The sequence below is a fragment of the Akebia trifoliata genome, chromosome 2 (assembly GCF_017979445.1).
Source record: "Akebia trifoliata isolate Shusen 1 chromosome 2, ASM1797944v1, whole genome shotgun sequence".
Classification (NCBI taxonomy): domain Eukaryota; kingdom Viridiplantae; phylum Streptophyta; class Magnoliopsida; order Ranunculales; family Lardizabalaceae; genus Akebia; species Akebia trifoliata.
The window spans coordinates 3,691,481-3,710,171 of record NC_141376.1 but is presented as its reverse complement, the minus strand read 5'-3'; the positions used below and the strand labels follow the sequence as shown (position 1 = coordinate 3,710,171).

The 18,691-nt window shown below is 34.9% G+C and overlaps 2 protein-coding genes across 3 annotated transcripts; one reads left to right on the top strand and one right to left on the bottom strand.

Moving 5' to 3' along the window:
• Positions 1-1,811: 1,811 nt before the first annotated feature.
• Positions 1,812-8,850, top strand: LOC147408867 (putative GTP-binding protein OBGC2). Of its 2 annotated transcripts, XR_015171845.1 has the most exons (11): positions 1,812-2,017; positions 2,844-3,316; positions 3,455-3,546; positions 3,925-4,008; positions 5,060-5,137; positions 5,979-6,179; positions 6,262-6,369; positions 7,112-7,186; positions 7,321-7,541; positions 8,019-8,162; positions 8,278-8,850. XR_015171845.1 is itself a non-coding variant. In XM_086423024.1 (10 exons), exons 1-10 carry the CDS (start codon positions 1,911-1,913, stop codon positions 8,342-8,344), a joined length of 1,506 nt encoding a protein of 501 aa, XP_086279150.1. In that variant the 5' UTR covers positions 1,815-1,910; the 3' UTR covers positions 8,345-8,850. The 2 variants fall into 2 exon arrangements, 1 of the variants encoding a protein (XP_086279150.1); XM_086423024.1 differs by lacking the exon at positions 8,019-8,162 and having other exon boundaries at positions 1,815-2,017.
• Positions 8,851-9,806: 956 nt separating this feature from the next.
• Positions 9,807-16,754, bottom strand: LOC147408866 (Transducin/WD40 repeat-like superfamily protein). The gene is made up of 12 exons (XM_086423039.1): positions 16,251-16,754; positions 15,227-15,336; positions 14,779-14,848; positions 13,866-14,010; positions 13,590-13,727; positions 11,944-12,083; positions 11,450-11,497; positions 11,183-11,293; positions 10,913-11,094; positions 10,688-10,809; positions 10,401-10,477; positions 9,807-10,318 (listed from the first exon to the last, which is right to left on the bottom strand). Exons 1-12 carry the CDS (start codon positions 16,425-16,427, stop codon positions 10,208-10,210), a joined length of 1,431 nt encoding a protein of 476 aa, XP_086279165.1. The 5' UTR covers positions 16,428-16,754; the 3' UTR covers positions 9,807-10,207.
• Positions 16,755-18,691: the final 1,937 nt, after the last annotated feature.

Here is an 18,691-nt window from a genome sequence, read left to right as displayed (position 1 = left end):
AATAGATGATCATTAAATATCTTTATATGGTAATATTATTCTTGTAGGATTTTTTCAAAGAAAATCATATGAGACGAAGATTCCTTTTCTGCAAGAGAGAGAGAGAGTTGGTTTCCGAGAAGAGAGAGTTTTCAAAATCACATGATAAGTTTTCCACCTCCATCTTTCTTGTTGGAAGTTGGAACCTTCTCTATGATTTATGTAGAAAAATCAAGGGGGTGTTTGATTCGAATTGTAGAACTTGATTCTTGAGTTTTCTTAAAATCAGATTGTATAAACTATTTTTCAATATCGGAATCTTGTTTGGTTAATACTATTTTTGAATTTTTTTTTTATATTTTTTAATAATGGGATACAAATATGTAAGAAAAAAAGTTTGAATCTTGTAATCGAGACCCTAAACCTTATAATATATATCACCATAGAGACGATGTTGGATGACCTTGTTAGATAGAGAAGGGTTTTGATAAGGTTTTATTAGGAAAAATCATAGGGGTAGAAAGCACAATGAATACATACTGCCCTTTATGTCAGAATTAAAAATAGAAATGAACTAACACGAATGTGTCCTCATTTGATGAGTTAAGAAAATTTAGTGTTGTATTAGAGTTAGGTTATAAACCTCATTATCACTTTCTTACTCATGTAAACATGGTTAAACACAACTACTTAATCAATTTTCAAATCATATATTTTTAAATTATCCACTAAAAATAGCATTTTCAACGATAATACATATTATATGTTTGGGTAGAGGACAAAATTCTAAACTATCCAATTGAAAATAGCATCAAAAAACATGATTCAAAGCTTCAAGTTGTAGGGATGAAATTCTATGACCTTTGGAAAAAATAATTTAAAAAAAAAGTTAATTTTCAAGGTTGAATTTTAGTTTTAAGTTTGGGAGTTAAGTGGAAGTTTGGTAGTCATTCATTTTCAAAATCTTGGATTAGTCTCAAAAGATTTTTTTTAAAAATAATTTTTTCTCCTAAATCTAAATTTTTCGATAAAAATTAGAGTGTTAAGATGTTGAATTGCTAATGTGGTAATCCATTTGAGCAATTAGTAAGGCTTAAATCTTACTATGTCAATAAGAAAGTGTTTTGCCAACCAAAATGCCTTCTTTTTTATATTTATTTTTAGAATAATGATTTTCTAATGCCTCTTGACATAGCATGTTCTAGAACCATAGATATTTTTCTTGAGATGCACCACCCCACATATTTATGGGGATGTGCAATTGTGTATCTTGAGAAAAAAGATCTATGATTCTAATCATGCCATGTCAGAAAGCGTACGTCAAAGGAGACGTCAGAAAATCAAGACTCTTATTTTTATTCTTTTTGATAATAGGACTTGAACCCATGACCAAAAGATTCTTACACAATAATTGAAGACCAAAAATCCTTCTCTTTTTATTTTTTTTTCTTTTGTTATTATTATAAGTAAGGAGACTTGAACCAATCTATAAAAATCCTGCAAGCTGTTAGCACCAAAAACACGACATAACACAGTGAGACGTGTTTATGATTTTTGCTAATTTTCTCTACTGATTTTAAAAAATCGATATAACAATCCAAACCAACATCCCAAAAGATTGTAGAATCGAATCCAAAGGCCCCCCAAGTGTTGTCTATTGAGATGAAAGACGATGGATTAAAAATGAGGTTTATTTAGATCATTTTCATTTGGTCTTCGAGATTAGGTCTAGGTCAAGGGGGGCATATCTTCAGTTTGGAAACTCAGGGGATCTCAAAATATTCACAAAAACGTAGAGGTGCACCAGTTTTGTGGGCCATTTTCACTTTTCAAACTTCGAGGCATCGTTATTCGTTAATGGTTTATTAGATTTAGCTCCAAGTTTCTCACACACTCTCTCATCGTATTATTTTACTACCGAAAAGCTGAGAATGGCTTATCTGGTCAATCCGTCGTCCTCGTCTCTGAACCTGCAACTTCTTACAGATCTCTCCACCGCCTCTCTCTGCACAACTCGTCTTCTTTTCCCTATTAAGAGGTATTAATCTCTCTCTCTCTCTCTCTCTCTCTCTCTGTCTCTGTGTGTGTGTGTGTGTGTGTTTAATTTAGTTTCGAAGGTTCTCCTGTTTCAAGACAAAAGGTGTTCAAAGAGTTCAAAATACTCTTTTAGCAGAAACTAGAAAATCCCAATTCAATTTTAGGTTTAGTTTTTACTCTCTATTGGATTAAGCTGGATTTCTTTGCTAATTTCAAGCACAATGGATAAATAAAACATGTTTCTTTCTTTTTTTCCCTAATTAATTCCATGTGAGTAAATGAGAGGAACTATAAGATATTCACTGACTGTAATCGTCTTTATCATTGTTCCGATACCGATATAGTTTCCGAAAAAAAAAATTATAGTTAAACTTTAACTCCAGTTATTCCTTTTTGAGTGGTTGTTTCTCTTTTATTTTCGAGTAAAATGGGTGATTTTTTCTGTTTATCTCCTTAATTCCCATTAACCCATTAGAGAAACTAGAAGAAATTCTCAAACCCTTTTTTCATTTTGCTCTTTTTTTTTTTTTATGTACTGGAAATGATCTTCCGTGAAAAACCTATCTAAAAACTGAAAAGTTCTTGCTTTATTGAATTATTTTTTTTTCTTTGTTAATTTCATGTAGAATAATAAAAACTGTCATTTTGTCTCTTTTTCAACGCATTTCAATTCCAAAATTTATACCAATTGTCGGTGCTGTACAATTGTTCGCCTATTCTTTCATGTTGTTGTCTTACTTCAATGTTAAATAACTATGTAATTTTATTTTATTTTTGTTGGGTTTTTTTCATATTGGTAATTTGTTGGAAGGAGTTTCTATTTGCAGAGTTAATTGGGAGGGAAACCATTACAAAAACATCGGATACCGTGTTCTCAAGTGTAAACTCGCCAAGGTCAAAGAGTCACCTTCCTCTAGTCCTTACACATTGATAAAAGAACCCCACAAGTATTTCGATCAAGTTGTTATCACCGTTCGTTCAGGTGATGGAGGCCACGGTGCAATTCTTAGTATGCCCAACCAAAAAGTTCCTTCGAAGTCTAAAGGAAAGCATGATCAAGAGAAGAAGGTTAGAAGTTCATACAAAAAGGATTCAAATGGGTCGCTTATCCTGCCCATGGGTGGACATGGGGGCGATGTTGTCATTTATGCAGACGAGGGAACAGATTCATTATTGGAATTCCACAAGAAGAGTCGATACAATGCAAAGCGTGGGGGAAACGTTGATGCTATGGGTGTTTTGACTTCCAAATTGCATGATGGATTTGCTGCGCCGACATTGCGTATTCCTGTACCCGTAGGTCTGTGCGTTATATTATAAATATGGATGATATATTTCACATGAGTTTTCAGACAATCCAAAGAACATGAAAAATAGAATTGATAATGCCACCTCCGTACATTGTCTCTTACTATTGTATTTTGTGAACACGTGACAGGTACAGTTGTAAAGCGTAAGCGAGGGACTTTTCTGGCGGATCTAGCTCGTCCAGGTGCTGAATTTCTGGTTTCAAGGGGTGGTCAAGGAGGGGTATGTCATCTTTATCACTAAGAGGATTGAAGTATAATATATCTATGATTAGCATGACTGATTTCTCAATTTGAGAGTATCTCTGTGTGTGTGGGCACCTAATGTGGGTGTGGGAGTGCATGTGTGTGTGTGTGGGTTTTCTTTTTTCCTTGTTTTAATTGTCTAACTAATAAGAAGCATCTCTTAAAGTGTTGTCATTGCTGGAGGCTCCTGTAGCTAATTAGAAGTAAACTGTGAAACATGGCTTGGTTGTTGAGATTCCATTATTTTGTGTCACCTCAGTTGTATTTGTAGGAGTGCTTGCTATGTGTTTTGTTGCACTTGCGCTTTTGTGACCAAGCATGATTTACTATTCATCTTTTGATTTACTTTTGGCAGATTAGCTTGTTAGAAATGCCTGAGCACCAAAGAAAAAAATTGATGGCTTTAACTGCAAACGTTTTGAGAGATGAAAATGATAAGGTAAAGTCATTGATGCGCTTGAAAGTCAAAATTTTGTTGTTACCATATTGACTCTGATTTCTTGGATCACATTTTATGGAAATTGAACGACCATCCCTAGAAATTTGTTTCATTGCCATATTTCTCTCTCTCTCTCTCTCTCTCTCTCTATATATATATATATATATATATATCCTGCTTGTGTCCATATTCTTAAATTGTTCCTTACTGACCTGTCAGATCTGATTTCTAAGTTTACATTTCTATTGCCTTGGGAATGGAAATGTTGCTTGCAGATATATTGGTCAATGAGAAATATTGCAAATTCTATTAGAATTTAAAAAATATTATGGAACTTATTGCTAGACATTGAAAACATGGACTGGTATTGTAGGAAATGATATGGAAAAAAGCACAAAAACACACTCGTGACACATCAAGTACCTTTGGGGTAATGTAGTGGGGCTATTTTTCCTAGCTTTGGTTTTACTTTTTCTTTTCTCCTTTGTTTTCTTTGTACCTTCGGGGGCCACCTCATCCTCCATTTCTTCTCTTTCTAATAAAATTATACTTGTTAAAAATATACAACAAACCTTCCTCTAGAGGAAGAAAAATAAGATTTATGTCATTCCATAAATGCTAACAACATTGAGTATGTGAGTCAGATTTACATATTTAAATGTTTATAACCATAACTAATTTATAAAAGCATAAAACAATTACCGTATGACCTGGGGTGGTTTTTTCTGGTTTAATCAGCATGCTCGAATGGTTTAAATGATTGAACGGGTTTTAACTAAATTTTCAAGTTGATGTTCACTTGTCACTGCTTTTGGGACCGGTTATATGTGGATCATATCAGAGGCCTTGCTTTAATTTTTAATACAATATATCTAAACAAAATCTTATCAATTTTCTGGGAAGCCACAAAGGAGAAAATCTAATAACTTATTACGAACTTTAGCACAAAAGTGTAGATTTCAGTGAGAAGGCTTGTTCATGGTTACTAATATTTATGCCACTTATGCCTTTAATCATGTAAATGGAAGTAACTGTTCTCCATATATTGCAGGTTTTTGTTCTTGGTCAGCCTGGTGAGGAGGTTAGTTTGGAGTTGATATTGAGAGTAGTTGCTGATGTTGGTCTAGTGGTAAGCTCTGGTTATGCTTTAATTACCTTTTGCAATTTTTGCATTTTGAATTCCAAAACAGTAAGGTACTTTTTTATTTTTTTGGTTTTCTACGACTTTTATAAGACGATAAACCACTACTGTGGCCAATGATATTAACAGAAGTTAAACTGTCAGTAGTTGGAAGTGAAGATGGAATCTGGGCGAGAAGTCCAGGCTTCTTCTGCATCTATGAGGATATTTCTTGCACACGGTCATCAGACTACTTAGATGTTAGGTTGGCCTTTGTTGTAGCACAGAGCCAAAATTCACCCTGCTATAATCATCTGATGACAGATGAATTTGATGGCTATGATACTATTAAGATGCAGATTCTAATTTCGATAGCTAGGATCCTTTAGATGGGTGAAGGTTTTTTTTTTTTTTTTTTTGGGAATTTGTGGGTGTGGGGGTAGGGGGGATAAAGGGGTACGGATGGTCTGGTTTGACAACCATGACCAATCCCACAGTCACGTACACCGCCCCCTCAGAAAGTCCTTTGTGCAACTGGTTGAGTCATCCCTGGAGGGCCCCCAAGGAATTCATTGTTTCGTGGGGTTTCAAACACTTGACCTACCCTTCTTGAGGTGCTTATCAAGGCTCGGCTTGCCACAGGACACTAGGACAACCCCTTGGGGTTAAATCATAAAATAAATCTAAAATCTCCAGAATACCCCTTTATCAACACCCCCCCCCCCCCCCTTCTCTCTCTCTCTCTGAGAAATCAATTAATATTGAGTGGAGTGAATATTGGATCAAGATTAACTACAGTCGGACCATAGTTTTCAAGTTGTGAGCGTTTCAAATCTTCTTCTTCTTCTAGGGACTTCCAAACGCTGGAAAATCAACACTTTTGGCAGCAATCACCCTTGCAAAACCTGATATTGCTGATTATCCTTTTACGACGTTAATGCCGAACCTTGGTCGCCTTGATGGCGACCCTAGCTTGGGGGCAGGGAAGTATTCATCTGAAGCTACATTAGCAGATTTGCCTGGTCTCATTGAAGGTGCTCATCTAGGGAAGGTATTGCACGATGTTTTGTACCTTTCTCTACAATATGGTTCTAAAGTGGTTAGTGGTTAAGCTGTAGTTCCTCTAATTGCAGGGTCTTGGTCGAAATTTCTTGAGGCACCTGAGGAGGACCCAGATGTTAGTTCATGTTGTCGATGCTGCCACTGAGAACCCTGTAAAGGATTATAGAACTGTGAAAGAAGTATAATCTCATCAACCCAGAAGCATATACATCCCCTTACATATTGTTTATTATTTGCTTTATTTTCTGTTTGTTTCTCTTGCATGTATAGAATTTGTTGTGCTAAACTGAAGTTCTTCTTTGGTATAAAAAAAATCAATTTTTTTGAAAGGTTTAAAATGTGTAATATTAAAGATGATAAAAGATGATCAAAGTGACCATTGAAATACAGAGATAAGAGAGTCCATTTTTTGTCTTCTGTTATTTGTATTGTACTGCTCTAGATGGTATTTCCTATTTCATTGCTACTTGACCTGGTGTTATTTATGCCCTTTCATGTGAGGATATATTTTATGATCCTTTTTTTTCCTCTAAAAGATTCTTAATAATGAACAATTTTTTTCCCTTTAAGCAACGATCTTCTAAATGTATGTCTTTCATGCTTTAAAATATGCATCTTATTTGTAGTCCTTCCTATATTCTCATGACATTAGAGCCAGTCAAACATAGGGAAACAAAGAGAAATACAGCCTCTATGAACGTAGGGATGCTGTACAGATCTTTTAATATCTGCTTCCTGCATTTATTATTTTCTTTTAGTTGTGTTACGCCTTCTTGTATACTTTTTCTTTGGTCCAGAATCATTTCTCACTTTCATTACTTTCTTTGGGAAACAATTATTTGATGAAGTTGCACTCCCCATTTCAATTTTTTTCTTCTTTCTGTTTAATAGTAAAAATTAGAAGAACATTCTATTTTGCAGGAATTGCGGATGTACAATCCTGAATACCTTGAACGACCGTATGTTGTGGTGTTAAACAAGATTGACCTTCCACAGGTATGTGGCAGTATTTTTACTTATTTAGCTAATGATTCATTTTATTTAATTGTTTAACTTGTTTTTATGCACTTTATTTTCTATTTCTTTTATTATTTTCTAAATTGTAGGATCAATCCTGGTTTGTTCTTCAGGCAAGCGATAGGTTGCCATATTTGGCCAGAGAAATTTCAACGATTGGCTGCAGTGATGTACCTTCAAAGCCAGAAACTAGTTTTCAGGAAACGGTTCAATCATCACCAGTTGAGAGTGAGCATGAAAACCTGGTTTCTCTTGGGTCTGTTAATAGAGATAGGAAGGAGAAACAAATTGAGGACTATCCACGTCCTCTTGCGGTTGTGGGTGTTAGTGTTCTGTAAGTTCATTATCCTTTAATTGTGATATATGTACTTCCCCTTACCTTTTTGTGATTTCAGTTAGTCTCCATTGTTATTAGATAGGCTCACCTTTTTGTTTTGGGTTTTGACTCATAAATCATGTAATCTTCACTATGTTGTTCATGTTCTTGAATGCATTTTTCTGTAGTCAAGCATTCTTTTTCTTAAAGGTGGTTATAAATTGACCAATGTTCTTCACAAAAAAAAAAGGTGATTGAACCTCTAAAAGTCCAATATGACCATATGTTCATTTCGAAAGCCCTTTTGTAAGTTTTAAAACCCAAATGGGAAATGGGATCAAATTTCAAATATCACTCTATTTGAGAGAAATTGTGAGTTATTATTATTATTATTTCTCTTTGAAGCACAAGGTACTGTTGTAAAATTTTCATGTAAGTCACTATAAATCTTTATGCCACTTCACTTTCTTATTACCTATTTGGTGATGATTTCAGTAGTTAAAATGCTCGCCGTGTCATTTCACTCATGCTGGGGGTAGTATTGTATGAACCAGAAGTTAATTTATATTTGGCCATGTGAAGTATTAGCTTACGTAACTGCCTTTCCTACAGGAGCGTTTCATGTATGATAATTGTACAGTTATGGTCTCTTGATCACTGCTTGACATCGTTATTTTCCACTCAGTTCATACATACATTCCAATTAGTTTTCTTAAACTATGAAACACTAGTAACCATTTTTATGTTCTTGCAGGAAAGGCATCAAAGTCGATGAGATGTTGAAGGAGATAAGAGCAGCCTTAAGGAAGTGCCAAAATTAGAGCAAAGCATTCGAACTAAGAGTGTCATCCACATGAAAGGTTGTGTTTGATGCACGTTGTTTCGTAGTCGTCAGATGCCAAAACATGGAGTAAAGATAGGTTTCTGTGTGATGTGCAAAATGACCAACCGCAGCACTAATTCGAATAGGTACCAACTTGGCCAAGTCACTCCCATGTTTCATTAAGTGTACTGTGTGTCGAGTGGTTCATACATCGACGACCCTAAAGCTGTATGATTCTCCCTGAACCAACATGACTGTGCCGAGATGAACCATCTTGACTAAGATTTTAAACCATGTGCCAGAACCTGTAATAATATCACAGAAGATGGTAGAGCCAGCTGCCGAGACCCCACCTTCATTTGGTCTCTTGGGAAGTTATATGTCCCTAGACCTTGTAAAGTGAGATTTGGGCTTCTCAGATAAACTCTTAATTTTACTTGCATATGTAACTTGAGGGATTATTTTTGGCCTTTTGAGTTCATAGTTTTTGGGAGTTGGTGTTTATGTTAATATATCCATCCATCATGCAAACTAGAAATGTAGAATCTGAACATTTCGAGTTGAACTGGTACTTCAGGATTAGAGTGCGTGTGAGATATAGACTTTGGAATCCTAAGAATTTCATTTCAATTGGAATTTGATTATGAAATTAATATAATATTTTAAAAGATCATATGGAATTTTTATTTTTATTTTTTTTATAATGTTGAAAAAATGGGTCATTTTTGCAAAATCCATTGTAAGTGTGTTTTAGTTGATAAAAGTATTTTTAGTCAGTTATGTTAATACCGTATTCATGGCATCAAAATTTCACAGATTGACCAATCTTGTTTTTATGGTGGATAATTATTATTGATATTTAAGTTATTTTATTTTTATATCCCGATTTTAGTAATAAAAGTAAAGGGGGAATTTGTTTAGTTTAGAGTAGCATGATAGTATTTTATTTGCTAAAAAAATGTCAAATTATACTTAATATTATTGACAAATTGGCAGTTCAATGTTTGACATTGTTCATAAATTACAAAAAAGAAAAAAAAAAAGAGTATTTTGAGGCAATTTTCTTTTTATATATAAAAAAAAACCCAACGAAAGCATATAAACAAGTGAAGTTGGGATAAATAAGTTCAAGTCTGCAGGTACTGGCCTATGAAAACAAATTGCCGATCAGTGCACCACCACATGAATGAAACCTGGATTTCCTTGACTCTGCTCCATGGTTTCAAAACTCGGTTTGACATCTCGTCTTGTCTGAGTTGTCTCAAATGAGTCAACTCGCTTTGGACAAGACAAACCATTTAGGGTTAGGGGTGTCAATGAGCCGGGCTTCTGCTTGGTGTTCGATTCTTTAGGAGAAACCTAACCATACAAATCAAATTCTTATGTGGGCGGCCGGACAGTTGAGACACCAATTTGGTTTATGTTAAATGTGAACACAGATTCTTTCATAAAATCATACGTACTGGGGAACCTCAGAATTTCTTCAGCTCAAGAGAAATCACCATTTGCTTTTCATATCTTCCTCAAGTAATTAGGTCTGATACACAACAACTTACTGGGAATTTAGTGTACGGGGATGAATTATTTGGATTCAAATACAATTTGCCATGTATATATTGCTACCGACTCACAAATGATACAAGCAGCAAGAAAAAAAGTTGGAGAAAACAACATATTCTTGCTTGCAAACTAGTGGATTTAATTTTGGGTTTCCTAATCTCGACACATGTATGAAATGATGAGAAAACCAATATGGATCGTCAAATTGACGCAAAAAATGGTGAAATGGGAGTGGAAAACTGTTCCACATTTTTCTTCCTTGTATCTACTTTAAATCTTTACCTTTCTGTATACAATTGTCTTAACTCGTCTTTGCTCGCTTCCACACGATCACAGTCCCATCATTATCAGATGAAGCCAACAAATTATCCCCATGGTTCCAAGCAATCCCTATAACTGGAGAGCCATGACCCTGCAGCAACAAAGCTTTCAGTTCCATTGAAAGAATGCTTCCAAGATCCTCAAAACATAGTGTGAAAGTGAGTAACATGAACCTGTAGCTTGTTTACACAGGTGTGCTTTGGACGCGTCAAGTCATAGAAGTAGACATTTGAATCCTCGCTTCCAGCAACTTCATGTTCAAACAAACACAATGATGGTAAGCCAAAATAGTCTATTAAACAGAGCCTTAAACACCATGAATGATAAATTAGCAACAAAAAAAAAAAAACCCCTACTTCAGAAAAGCCCCTTGAGATATATAAGAATATTTCATTATAAATAAATTTATTTAGCATGTATAGTGAGAAGCACCGTAACGTTTAGATAATGGGATACTGACCTATGAATTCTCCTTTTTCAAGAGAAAGCAGGGGGCAGAAGGAAGCACGGATATTGTGCAATCGAGGAGCCAATTTGAGGGAGCATCGGAGAGTCAAATAACCTTTTATCTCCAATGCAACACTAGGGGAAACAAAATTCCACTTTTTAGAGCAAAATACTTGATCCATTAAGGTAGATATGAACAGTGTGGATAAAATACAAGTTTCAAGGCAGTAAATAAGACCTGAAGAAAGACAGACTTCCATCTCGAGCACATGCCAGTAACACAGGGCCCCGTGCCAGCAGAGAAAAGGTACGGTACTGCACAGTTGTAATTGGAGATTTGGTCTTACTGCTACTTCGATTGCGATGAGATCGGGATAGTGCTCCCGTGTGGGAGTTCATATGTACAGTGTATATGGATCCCTGCAGCATTTCACCCAATTTTAGACTTTGTCTAGATATAATGTCTTCACCGAATAAATGAGATGCAAAAAGGAATAAATTTGCACACCTGAGCATCCCCGCAAAATAAAAGCTGTCCAGTATGATCATGGTCCATGGCTGTAATCTCGTTCCCAAATATTGCTTTGTTAATGATCCTTCCAGTGCTGAAATTGATTACCTGGATCCAATTTTATCTAGCAATTAATATCAGAAATCAATAAAATTAAATGAGAGAGATAATAATTTAAAGAATCAGCCAAGTTTATTCGACTAAGCTGATTAAATCCATTTTTCCTAAGACAAGGAAAGCGAAAAAAAGGTGAGCAACAATTACAGTGATTTCTCTGTTCCCATTGCCAACTGAAAGGAAGTTGTTATTCACCTGCAACAAGAGAAAAAACACATCACTAAGAAGCTCACTAACATGCAGCTACATTACGATAAGACATACGTCCAGTACGAATATATATACTTATCATGAAATTTGCTAAGTTTCACATTAATAAATTGGTTATAAAACTAATAATTAACTTAAGAAATATACTTTTAGGTAGTTCCCCCAATTTGCAATTTTGTATGCATCTTTCTTTTTTATCTCCACCACCCCAAACATACACATGGATGGTCGACCAATGGCACACATGTAAATAAATGAATAATAATCCACAACATTTTCTTTAAAGTGGAAAATCATTGGAGAAGAAAAAAATACAAGACAAAGTTTGCTTCTGCAGACAAGCCATCAAAAATGAAAAAAATAAAGATGTTTTAGTAACACAGAGAAATGATTTTAAACACTGAAATGAGCCAATGTTAGTGCGATCTTACAGGGTGGAAACGAATGCATAATTGTGAAGAGACTCCGTATATTACTCGAATGCAGTGGCCTTTTGATATCTCCCAAACTCGCACAGTTTTATCCATTGATGACGAAGCAATGTATTGATTGTTGGATGAAAAGTCAAAATCTGTAAATATATTAGCATTTCAGAAACATACAAATAGGCAACCGAAGCACCATATTCCATTGTTACGTACTGCATTTTCCACCATGGAAATCTCACCAACCCTTTAAAAATCAGGATTCACATTGTACACTTATTTATGAGAAAAGGAAATAGGAGTTTGAAAATTTTCTTCTCTTAACTAGATACCATAACCAATTATATCTAGATACTTCGATATACCCTGCATAGCCGAATCAACATAATATAATACTAATTCTACAACTGGATTCCACATGAAGACTTCTACATACTATTTCACATTTCATGGGGTACTTATAGTTAGCTTCTTAACTCCAGTCAATTTCGTTTTTTGATTAGTCCAAAAAAAAAAAAAACAGAAAAAATAGTATTTACTATTAAATCTTATTGTAAAGGGTTTTGTAATATTACAATTTTCATTAGCGTTGTGTAAAAACGGAAAAAAGAAGTCATTTAGCTTGAAAAGATAAAAACTAAAACATGATATCAATATATTGCATGGGATACCAGTATCCATATCTGTGTCGTGGATTTTAGGAATGAAGAGTTGTACCCCAATTTCCCATATCAGTGTCCATATTAGCACCAATATCCACGTATTTTGGATCGTAACTGTTCTAGGAACAGTCATTAACCACCCCAATCAATTGAACCCAACATACTCCATCTGTCCAAAAACAGTCCACCGTTTATTTCAGTCTGGTTCTTTGTTGGTTTATCCTATCTATACAGCCCAAAATCTATCCCTAGAAACATATCCTTAACTTAGTTTTAAAGCCAATCATTCCCATCCAATCCCTACACCCAGTTTCTTTAAGGAAGGTAAACATGTTGGTCAAAGTGACCAGCATCATGTAGTTTAGTGGTGAACATTATGTCAACAAACTATTAGGGGAAACTTAGGTGACCACAAAATTCTAAAATAGCAAATGATTGAGATTATAAAATCAGCTTCAACTTTTTCCCTAAAGGGTATCCCAGAAGAACTTCAGATAGGTGGGTCCCAAGCACCCTGGAAGTGTGACATGAAAATGAAGACAGTGGCTGGAAAAGATAACTTCTACACAGAATAGCTTCTCCCCATCCTAACATCCAAATTCAACAATTTTTCTAGTAAATGGTTATCTTTTCTTACAAGCCAAAGTTGTCAGGAATCTTTTTAAGACATTGCTTATCATCAATTAAAACAGAGACTGATCAAGTTAAGTGACAACAATCATGAGTTAAACTACCACAGATATCACTACAGAAAAACACTATTAAAAGAGCCATATAAGTGTGTAGAGACCCAAGCAACTGGTTCAGAACATTTTGTAAACATAATTTTAATACCTCAAATTAATTAGTTCTGAAACATTTAGATGATAAATGGAAAAAATTATGTTTAGCAAACAAAGAATTACTACTGCAATTACTCTTATCCATACAAAATACTTCAGCATAAGATAAAAGCAAAAAAAATCCCAAACCAATACCACTTGGTCCAACCTGTGACATCTTTCGAATGACCTCTCAATTGCTTGATCACTGATGGTGGCTGTGAGACACTGCACACTGTCAAGGTTCCATCAGATGCACCATATGCAAGTAATTCTGAACTCATGTGCCCAAACTTCAAGACCGTAACTGGAATTCACAACCCATTAGTTTGTTTCCATTCAAAACATAAGTTCATCACTAAGGCGATGGTCTATCCATTAGACATAATAAATTAAAAAGTACATAGAAATTAATGAAACCACTATAAGCCAATATGAAAAGTACCTGAAGCTTTGCAATTGTCAAAGATACAATGCACTCCTACGAAAGAATATGCATGTTCAACCCTGCGAAGTGGGTGGTCAGTATCACTCATACTCGAGCTGAAACTTGTACGGTGACTAAGAGCTTGATTGAAGCCTCGAAGGTCCTGTAATGAAAGGAATACTTCTTGAAACTTGTAACCTATCCAATATAATAACATGGAAGAAGGAAAGCAAAACAGCATTTCACTGCACTTAGGGAACTATTGTCTGAGGTATTATTGATAATAAATGCACTCAACAAATGGCGCAGTTGTACAAGTTTGCTCACATTTGTGGTGGAACACTGTTCAATGGGTCACACTAGGATACCTTTCGACTCCAAATAAAACCATTTCAAGAAACCCTAGCCTATGTGAATTTAGTGAAATATATATGTGGTGCTGCATTCCTCTAACTGAAAACAAAGAAACCTACGCAATGCAACCGTAAGGGAAAATGAACGAAATAGTTTTTGTGATTCTTTGATGAGGAGCTAGGATCCTATTGTGAAACAATAATAACAAAATAAAAACTAGGAAGAAGAGAATGAGGGACAATTCATTCTATCATAAAGAAAAATGTGAGTTCATTCTGTCATACTAACTCATAATGCTTTTTGTACCATAAACACAATTTGGTCAGCACATGATCAAGAGAACCACACTGTGTCAAGAAGTGTCAAAGAATGGTCCATCACATGGTGGACACCTCACTCTTGTGACATTTACAGCCCACACTAATTAGACACAATGATCATCATTAAATTTATAAATGATGTCCATACATCTACATGATCCCCGATCCCAGTAACGATTCCTTACAGCAGCATAAAGCAATAAGTTACAAGATTTCCAGATAAAGAACAATGAAAAATCAAAAAATGCCATACATACCCTGCTCGAACTCCAGCTATCCACCTCAAACAACATGGAGAGTGGGCCTGGAGATGGAACCCATCGCCCACTGATGCATCAACCAGTAAATTAACCTGATGTCAGAATCGTATGGAAACATAAATTTGTAGAGCATTCAAAAAGAAGAAAGTCAAAATGACATAAAATTCATCACATTTAATAAATAACCAACAGGAAATTGAGTGACAGAACTTTGAAAAACTTGGCAGATTGTCAGGATTAAGTCAAAATGACATAAAATTCCAAGGCCACACAAATAATGTTCTTCATCAATTTCATGTCGCGAATTTTGATTCCAAATGTCAGTATGATCCTCACTGCAGTGGATCTAGAATATCTACAGACATAATATACAGATATAGCGGCCCACATTTAGAACAGATGCCTATAGGACATTTTTATGGTCACCAAATTCAATTTCACTAACCTCTGTCCAGGTGTGCTTGGGCCACTTGGTATATGCAAACTTTCCCAATTCCTTGGCCTGCGAATGTAATTACGATACGCTACATAACCCTTTCCATTGCATTTCCAATCCTTCAACATGAAATGAATGTGGTAAGCAATGTCTTCAGAAGAAAATAAAATCAAATAAAAATATTACAATCAACTCCCCCAGATGAATTTACTTTTGGAAAGTATGCGCAGTGGTTTCTATCCGTGAGCATGATAATACACAATACATACAGATTGTATTTTCGATATTTATTCAAAAATAATAATTTGTTTAGCAAACCCAAATCTTGGGGATAAGGTTCTAAGAAAGAATTTTTGAGAATAAAAGAGCAAAGGTTCCACTAGATTACTAGGATACCAAAGTGTGTCTTCAAGTGAAGTAACAGCTCAAACAATCATTGAAGAATAACCACCACAGAGCTAACTCAAAACCTACATTCTATAGTGAAAGTGTTCAAGAAATCCTATATTTTAATCACCGACGGAAGCAATCAACTGAGAACTTGATCTTTCTAGAATTACTTCAACTTACCTAACCAAATCTGTGAGCACCATTTACAATGCAATCTCAATTACTTGTTATCCATATTAATGACTGATCTCCAATTTCAAGGTGATGGATTATGTTTCTCTCTTAGTTTTTTAGCTGGATTAGTTTCAGATAGTGATCCATTATAATTTGTTCAAACAAGTGAAAACTTAAATTTTCTAGAATTACTTCAAGTTGCACCAAATCTATGAGCACCATTTATAATGCAAGATGTCTCAAGAACATGTTATCCATTCTAATAGACAGATCTCCAAATTCAAAGTGATGGATTGTGTTTCTTCTTTCGTTTCCACTTCGGTGCTTATCTTGGATCTTAGTTTCCTACGTAATTTAACTATGTTCTCTCAACATCTTAACTATATAATCAAAGAAAAATTGCTAATTCAAACACAATTTGAATCTATTTCTATCCAGAAAACAGTGAAAGATCTCAGAAAAAGATTACCTTTCTACGATCGATACCAGATGCAGCCTTCTTGTAGAGAAGCAAGCGGCGAATACCGATGTAATTGGGATCTGAATCGGCACTTGAAGGCTGAAGTAAACAGCTTAAAAACTCTGGATCTATGGATTTCTTTTCCTCCTCTAAAGACGAATTCTTCTCGGCCGTATCACCAGCCATTGTTTAAGCTCTCTTGAATTTTCTTCATTAACTAGTATTTTAATCGGTGGATTCCTGTAAATTCTATCTTCATTTCTCCGGATCGAATTGTTTCCGAGATCGTTTGTTCAAGCTTGATTCAGGTTCGTAGAGATTAAAAAAAAAACTCAGACATCTGTGTTTGAGATTGAGAGCGAAATGGTTCCGTACGATCTATTTGTTTTCTCCAAGGGAGGTGATGGGGAAGGGGAAATCGAGAAAGAAGTCAAAGAATTAGCATTTGAAATCAGACCCACTTCATACGTTCGATTGTAGGAAAATTTCTCTTGATTAATACACCCTAAATTAAAATAGGTTTTCCTGTTAAATTTAGGGTCTAAAAACTGGGATCTATTTGGGCCGACCATTATCAGGCCTGCTTACGAACCCAAAAGCAAGTCCGAGTCCAGACTTTCAATGTTTGATGGGTTGATGAACATGGAACCATCAACATCTATGGTGGAAAGCCGTGGAGGCTCTAGTAATGGTTACATTCATCACTAGCAACACCAAACACTTAGGATCAGTGACCGATGTCAACATCGCCGAGTCTGATTATGATATGAGTTTGGGTTTCGTGGAACAAATTCTGATTTCTTTGCAATGTAAGATGATTTTTAAGATCCTAAGGTAAATTCCCAACTTCGATTTTAAAATGTGTTTTTGGCTTCTTATAAAAGGTGCAATTATTTGGTTCAATCATCCTAAATATAGGCTTGATATTTCTGGGCTGCCTGGCCCTATTGAAGAAATAATGTCCATTCAATAGTTGATCATTGCATGAGTAGTAATAGGACTTTTATAGAGAATTACACCAACCCAAAATATAAGGAAGGTTTTAAAAATCTAATTAATTCATTAATGTTTTTGTCAGATAACCCCAAACCCATTGACTCAAAATGAGTCCACTAGAGTCTAATAGAAGCCATTACCAATGACTGAAACTTAAAAAGAGTCGGCATTGACCCCATTTGTTAGTTCATTGTAAATCATTATGTCATTTTATCAATTTTGGATTAAAATCTATCAAGTTTCCATAGCCTAAACCGATATTTGGCTCAATCTAGGCCCATTTGAGTTGAGCGCATCTCTCATCGTGTACTCTTTTTAGATAATAATCAAGAGACATTCATCTTTTTTATCAATAACATGCAATTTGCATCAAGATTCATCTACAAACAAGTTACAACATCATCAAGGGCATTGAATATACATAATGAATCGAATGTTCTTTCTTCAAAAAAAGATGCGATTGCGGGAGAGTATTGAAATAATATTATGTAGTAATATATTAAGATACATTGAAATACAACAAATCATATTAGTGTTGTTGAATGCCCATCGGAGATCAATCTAGATGGGGGTTGCAGTTTTTGTCAAAAGTTATCACTAGGTACGGAGCTAGTGGGGGCAATTGCTCCCATAGAACTTTGAGATAATCCTGTATTTTCAACTAAATACATGTCTCATTTGCCCACATTCCCTCATCTCCCTCCTTATTTTCCCATCCTTATTTGTCTTTTGATTGGGCATTCTCTCATGGATTAATTGGAAAATACTTAAAGAGTCCTTTTTTCAATTTCAATAAAAAAACTTTGAATTTCTCTTCAAAACTATTCATATTCAAGTTTTTCAATTGTACCATTAATTATAGTTTAACCCCACTATAATAAAATCCTGACTACATCCCTCCATGTCATCATTGTTATATTCTTGTGTATTGATTTCTTATGGAAAGAGAGAGAAGAAGTTGGAAAATAATTCATGATTTTTAAATTAAATGTAACAAAAAATATCACTTAAAATTAATGGTTGAGACATGCACAAAACACTGTCCTAAAATGAAATTCACCTTTGTTATGGTACCACAATTTATAGGCGTTCGTTCTCTAAGATGCAACAACTCAAGTTTTCAAGAGGGTATTCTAATTAGAACATAACTTCGAACTCAACAATGTTCTGTGCTCTCACAATAGAGAATAAAAGTATACTTATAGTCGAAAATTTGTTAAGTAAAATACCAGAAACAATTGTTTTAAATTGATTATAAATAAAAGAGGAAGTGATTGTTTAAAACAGTCGCAAACCTCTTAAAATAGTGTTGGTACGGATTTGAATATTGTTGGTATGAAACATATATAAAACCTCTTCGTATTGTATTGGTTTAGAACAATACAAAACGAATTAAAACAACCTTCGCACACACCTATGTGCATTAAGGTTTTCGGACCGATGAATCCAAATCC

Bases quoted from the DNA above. Each gene is read 5' to 3' on its own strand.
- LOC147408867 (XM_086423024.1), top strand. From the start codon at position 1,911: ATGGCTTATCTGGTCAATCCGTCGTCCTCGTCTCTGAACCTGCAACTT. The intron at 2,018-2,843 runs GTATTAATCTCT...TTCTATTTGCAG, and splicing joins CTTCTTTTCCCTATTAAGAG to AGTTAATTGGGAGGGAAACC. The intron at 6,180-6,261 runs GTATTGCACGAT...CTCTAATTGCAG, and splicing joins AAGGTGCTCATCTAGGGAAG to GGTCTTGGTCGAAATTTCTT.
- LOC147408866 (XM_086423039.1), bottom strand. From the start codon at position 16,427: ATGGCTGGTGATACGGCCGAGAAGAATTCGTCTTTAGAGGAGGAAAAG. The intron at 14,011-14,778 runs GTATGTATGGCA...CTTTCATTACAG, and splicing joins ATAGCTGGAGTTCGAGCAGG to GACCTTCGAGGCTTCAATCA. The intron at 10,319-10,400 runs GTTCATGTTACT...TTGTTGCTGCAG, and splicing joins CCTGTGTAAACAAGCTACAG to GGTCATGGCTCTCCAGTTAT.